The 5,976-nt window shown below is 39.9% G+C and overlaps 1 protein-coding gene across 1 annotated transcript in view; it reads right to left on the bottom strand.

The window, feature by feature from the left end:
• The window catches only part of TLK2 (tousled like kinase 2), a 100,185-nt gene that overhangs the window by 68,112 nt on the left and 26,097 nt on the right, over positions 1-5,976 (bottom strand). The window contains exons 3-5 of the mRNA XM_019523588.1: positions 2,886-2,955; positions 1,693-1,736; positions 388-483 (exon numbers count right to left, since the gene is read on the bottom strand). Of these exons, the coding sequence (XP_019379133.1) occupies positions 388-483; positions 1,693-1,736; positions 2,886-2,955 (210 nt within the window). The remainder of the gene's footprint in view (positions 1-387; positions 484-1,692; positions 1,737-2,885; positions 2,956-5,976) is intronic.

Here is a 5,976-nt window from a genome sequence, read left to right as displayed (position 1 = left end):
CAAGCAAAGTGACTGAAGAGCAAATAGATTAGTTCCACATTTTATTATTAGGTACAGAAGCAGATCCATAACCCTCAAACAATTTTTTTTTTTTTTTTTACGTTTCAAAATAGATGGGATACTTTGACATCAAGAAAACTGAGACTGAACTACCTACTCTGAAATAAATATACGTCCTCATCAGGCCCCAGAGAGCTGGCTTCATAACTACGATGCAGTCTTATATCAGAACAGACAGAAGGATCACTGAGAACTGGTTCAGATACCAACAAAAAACTCGTTCCTTAACGGTCACTGTTTTGATCTTCTACTCTACTAGGACCTCATTTCCTGTAGCAGATGTAATCATTTTTATTGCTTAGCATCTTCCTCAGAAAAAGTACTTACTGGTAAGGGATTGGATAAGGAATGCTGCGGTGAGGATCTGGCAACAGGTGGCACACTTCTGCCAGGACTGGTTCCTGGACCACTTCCCCCGGCAAACTGAGCAAAACAATACACATGATCATCAGGAGCTTCATAAAGATACTATGCCTAAGGAAATTTAGTGGGGAGAGATGAAAGCACAACACTAATCTTAAGACAAAGCACAAAGCCATTCCCAACAAACTCTGGAGATCTGTTTTATTAGTTAGTGCATATAACGTATGGTAAAAATGCCTTGAAATGTCATGGATTGACTGAAGATTGATTAGTTTAAAAAGGAAAGTGAATGTGAGCTATAATTATGTTTATAAACAACTCAAAGTGAAGGTGAATGGATCAAGATAGTTAAACACATCCATGCCAGATGCAATTTATTCTAAACTATGTTCTTCAGGATAAACCAATTTCTATCTTTCCAGAGTTAGTAAGCACTTTTTCCCCTGGGCACCCATTAAGTCTAGCTGTGCGCCAAAGGTGGAGGCACATCTGTAGCATTCAATGCCAATCACTATCAGAAGACAGTATAACATATAAGCTATAGCACTGGTCTGATGGGTAAAGAAGTTCTTGCATTCCTGCGCTCTACAGTTACATACCAATCAATACCTAAGGACTGTAAGAAATAAGTACCAGCAAAAACACAGCTAACTGCAAGCCATGTAAACTATTCAGCATAAATGGAAGAATAAACTGTGAAGAATAAAAACCTTCTAATTTGTACACGCTTGGAAAGGGACTGTGGGAAATTTGGAAGAGCTAACAAAACAGCAACGGGTATACTCTGCAAGTGAAACGTGCTGGCCTCTTGCTGGGGGATACCCTGAGCTTCAATTCTGGAAGGGACTTACACTGATGTTTAAGTTGTAAACAACAGTACTACTGAGAGATACTGTCTAACGTTTCTTTGTTGGACCAGACCCTTACTGTTGCAATGGACTTATGAAAAGGAAGCTTCGGTATCATGAGACAAGATTCACAATCCCAACATAAGTCCATTTTAAAACTTTTGAAAGGCGATTCTTAGTTAATTTCTGTAATATTGGCTTAAATAAGAGTTAGGTTAAGATGAAACAGACTACCAAAATACACAGATTGTCTGCTTTAATCTGATTCGTAAACCTATCAAGATGACAGATACAAATCACTTTCTTTGGAAGGGGAGATGGTAAAAACAAGTTAAACTATGGATTTCCCTTTAAAAAAAAAAGAAGTTTCAAAAAAGGATTTAAAATGGATTTTTTACATAAATACATTAAATTGTCTTACCTCAAAATAATCGCTAATCTTATGTCCCCTAGGAGTGCCTTTACCTGAAAGGAATATAAAATTTGATCATTTATAAACAAAAACTTCTGATGTTACTTTGAGAAACCTACTCACGTAAAAGCAACAAGCATATTTAGGTATTCGTTACATTTGTCCAACTTCACACCACCTATAAAAAGCTTCTGAACAGCAACAGTCTGTCCCAAAGTAATTTTTTTAAATGTTGAAACTTTGAATTTGCCAATTTTAGAACTCCGAGTTAGTCAAATCGCCAACTGGCAAAATTGTCAACTGCAATCAAACTATGTTCATGACTGCAAATTTCAAAGGAAACTCCTGTGGTCATGGTAAGCAGCAGGAGGGATCTCTCAAATTTCCCTTGAGATAAGCCTATAATCCACCTCTGCTTCCAGGTAGCTCGTTGTGCTCATAATGGTAAGTATATTAAAAAATTACCACAACCCAACCTATGAGAGTTCAAGAGATAATGGCGGTTAAATACATGTTTGTTAAATCACAACACCCAGTACTACAGGTAGAGTCCGATAAAGAAGCTCCTTATTTTGTTGTAGGAACAGCTTTGTATTGCTAAAAATAACTTTCTCCTATTCTCCAAATGTTCATTCACTAAGAAGGATCTGAGGACTTGGACTGGAACCCGTGTTTTTTTCTTAGTTCTTGAAGACAACATTTGCTGTTTAATACTTGTGAGTACAGCCTGTTCTCTAGCTAGTTGTTAAATTAGGTTGCCACCAATGCAAGGAACAAAATCTATGGAAGTGTTTCAAAGTTCAAGAAAATGCAAGGGACCAAGATTTCAAAATGCAGACAGTATCCCTGTGACTAAATGCAGGATATTCATGTAACGCCTCAGAGCCACATCCAGTCTCTTTACAAATTCGGCTTCGTATTTTAAATTCTTTCAAATTCTTGAGGGAAAAGTAAAAATAAATGCCACTTTTAAACTATTTTAGGAGCGAATGTTTTTCTTATTTTTCTTACAGTGGGGATAACAAGGCTCCCAAAGGAGAACTACATGATCACAGAGTAGTATGAACAGTAAGTTCATAACAAGGTACACGACACACCCTTGAGGTGAACCATTAGTCTCTTTGGACACTGTGACTGCGTTAAGCATATAGCAATTACCAACTGTTCGGAAATCCTGAAAAGGAGTCAGGAGAATGGCTTACCTTGACTGGTCTCATACGGTTCTGCTTTCCTTTTCCTGTTCCGCTGGTCATTCTGTTTTTTCTCAGGAGTCTATTAAACAATACTTCAAAATTAACATTTTTGCAGTTATTCCAGAATTTAAAACAGAACAGCCAAAATACAAAATAAATAGACTGCAATTCACTAATGGGCATTCCAAGTCCCAAATGCATTTGTTTCTCCTTTCAGTACTTAAAGAAACAATAGCTCTTAAAGAGATATTATGTTCCAGTGTTGTCCACTCATTTCTGTAGTCACTTTTCCTCTTTCAAAGAAACACACAGGCTTAAGTCTCCTCTACTCTGCGCTTCTCACTCATTAGGTCTAGTAGAGAGCAAGTGTAAAATTCTACTCAATCTGAACACTAGTCTTAGACCAGCACAAACTGGTTGTTAGGGTGGCCACATACGAGGCCAGATACTTTTCAATGCAGTAGGTGCCAACTACACTTTAGTACTGAAGTGAGATTCTAACCCTGCTTGATGCAGAGTCACAAAATCATCAGGCTAGGAGAGGTCATCATCTGGTCCAACTGCCCGCTGAAGGCATATTATCCACATCTAAACCACCCTACACAAGTTTTATCCAGCCCAGAGGATGGCAACCTTTTCTAAGCTGCACATCAGAACAGCTTGGCCTCAGTCTAGCACAGGGCAAGCGGCTTTGACAGCATATCAGTGGCAGGCAGGGTTTCCCTGAACACCTGATGGAGTAAAAAAGCTGGGAACTAGGCCTGTGCTGCTGCTTCTCCCAGTCCCCTGCTCCTTGGTTGCAATGCAATCGTAGCTTCCACCTAGAAGGAAGCTGTGCCAAGACTGATCAGTTGGAAGTTGCTTCCACCCTGCTGCGGCTTCTCCCCACCCCGTGTCCTATCCAGCCCAGCACAGCTCTGCTCACACTGTAGCCTTGGGGAGCAGGGTCAGGGGCTGAGAGAAGTGGCAGCAGTGGTGCACGCACAGCTTCCAGCTCCCCTGGCTCCAGAGCAGCTTTGCTCTCAAGCAGGCACAAGCAAAGCCCTTCAGCTCCAGTGGCTTCATATGCCATATGTTGCCAACCCCTGGTCTAGCCCATTAAAATGTCCCAAGAAACCATTAAGGCAAGAGACAGGTGGGTCATCCTGCTCAGCACTTTTCTGCAGTTCAGTCTTAAAGAGTCCCATGGCATGCTATGCAAGTATTTGCATTAATAGATTTAAGGGTCTTAACCAGGGTGGTATGAAATAACACTTAGGCACTTAAGTCCATTTAAATACCTAATGGATATAACAGCATCTGGCACCTGAGGGTTCTGCATTGAGACCCAGTCTTAGTGGCCAGTAGTAGGGTTTCAGAAGTATAAGTGAGCTAGGAGCACACACTGAATTGTTTTTTCAAAGGGATATATGCTCTTAAGCAGGATGGATAAAAATCAACAATCTTAAAAAAAATTGGATTTTTAAAACTTTTTTGTTAAAATACTTAAAAAAAAAAAATAAACTTATATAAAGGTAGTTTTAATTTAAGATATGTTAAAGCTCAAAGATATCATCATAACATAGGGATGATAACTTCTAATGATATGCTATTTGAGACAATATATTCATGCAACCTTTTTAGAAAAGTTTTATAAATAGGTCACAACAGGCCATGGGACGATATCAGGGGCCCAATATTATGGGGTTCCCAGAGGCTCCTCTATAGATTAGTAAAGATTGAAGAAAACCACTCTACCCAATAGACCTCAGTGTTCAATCTAAGAGATCCCTGTGATGCTTAGTTTCAGTTCTCAAACCATGGATTTGTGTCTCCAGTGATAATATTCTTGGTTAAAACCAGTATATGGAGATGAGAGAACAGACCTGATTCCCTACCCATCAGCCCTATCATCTCTCTGCAACTTTGTGTACACAGAGTCAAACCCTTACCTTTCACTAAAAGTACAGTTTTAAGGAATTAAATGAATAAATGATATCAAACAACAAGAATGCACTTTTTGTAGAAAATAATGAGTAAACCGAGGCTTCCTGATCAGTGATTTAAATCAATTTGACTTAAATTAAATCCACCATGCTCTTAAGTCACTTAAATACTTCTGAAAAATCACAGCCTAACTGATTGCAACTCATTCAGTACCTGAATACCAGTACTCTTATCAACTGGAATACACACACTGGCCTCTTATTATAGACTGCTGGACAGAGGAAAGAGCAACTAAAGCACTTAAAGCGTCTTAAACTCCCTGAGGCTTGAAAACGCAGTAATGCACTGTTACAGTCTCAAGAAAACCGTCAATATTTTAGTTTCAGATGATTCTTATATTAACAAGACTAAGTTTCAAGTGCTTCCACTCCTATTTGTTCAGTTGTGTAACCAGCAGGACACCTACCCACTACTGGAACAGCTACAGGCTAGGTGTGTATCCACTGGATCACCTTGAGCCCTTTAAAGCCCTTTAAGTCATTCTTCAGGACGAGACAAAACATCCAGCAAAACAAAATGCTGAAAACTTGTTCTTAATCTTCCAATAATCAAAAGCTAGACCTGTGTTCTGGTGAATAAAGGTGGCAGGGGGAACCCTGATTTTCCACAATAATCCCACTCTCGAAATCAAATGCCAAAGTATTCAGAATGTATTTTATTATAATGGACTGAGGCACTGGTAGGCTTCCACTTTGCTTTAAAATTGTAAATTTATCAGAGATTTCATAGACATTTGGGCTGGAAGGGACCCTGAAGGATCATCGAGTCCAGTCCCCTGCCCAAGGGGAAGGAAAGTCAGCAGGAATCAGAAGATTGCAGCAAGATAAGCATCCACATGTGCCTTGAAGGTGTTCAAAGTGGGTGCTTGAACCACCTCCGGCAGCAGTCTATTCCAGACCTTGGGGGCTCGGACAGTAAAGAAGTTCTTTCTTATGTCCAGCCTGAAGTGGTGGAGTTTGTGACCGTTTGATCTTGTCATCCTTTGGGGTGCTCTGGTGAACAGACGTTCCCCCAGATCCTGATAAGCACTCCTGATAAACTTATAGGTGGCCATCAGGTCACCCCTAAGCCTGCGCTTTTCCAGGCTGAAGAGTCCAATGGCTCTCAGCCTGTC

Source organism: Gavialis gangeticus, unplaced genomic scaffold, assembly GCF_001723915.1.
Source record: "Gavialis gangeticus isolate Ggan-Ray unplaced genomic scaffold, GavGan_comp1, whole genome shotgun sequence".
NCBI classification, from domain to species: Eukaryota; Metazoa; Chordata; order Crocodylia; family Gavialidae; genus Gavialis; species Gavialis gangeticus.
Note: the sequence above shows the minus strand (reverse complement) of the source record. Positions and strands in the feature narration are given on the sequence as shown.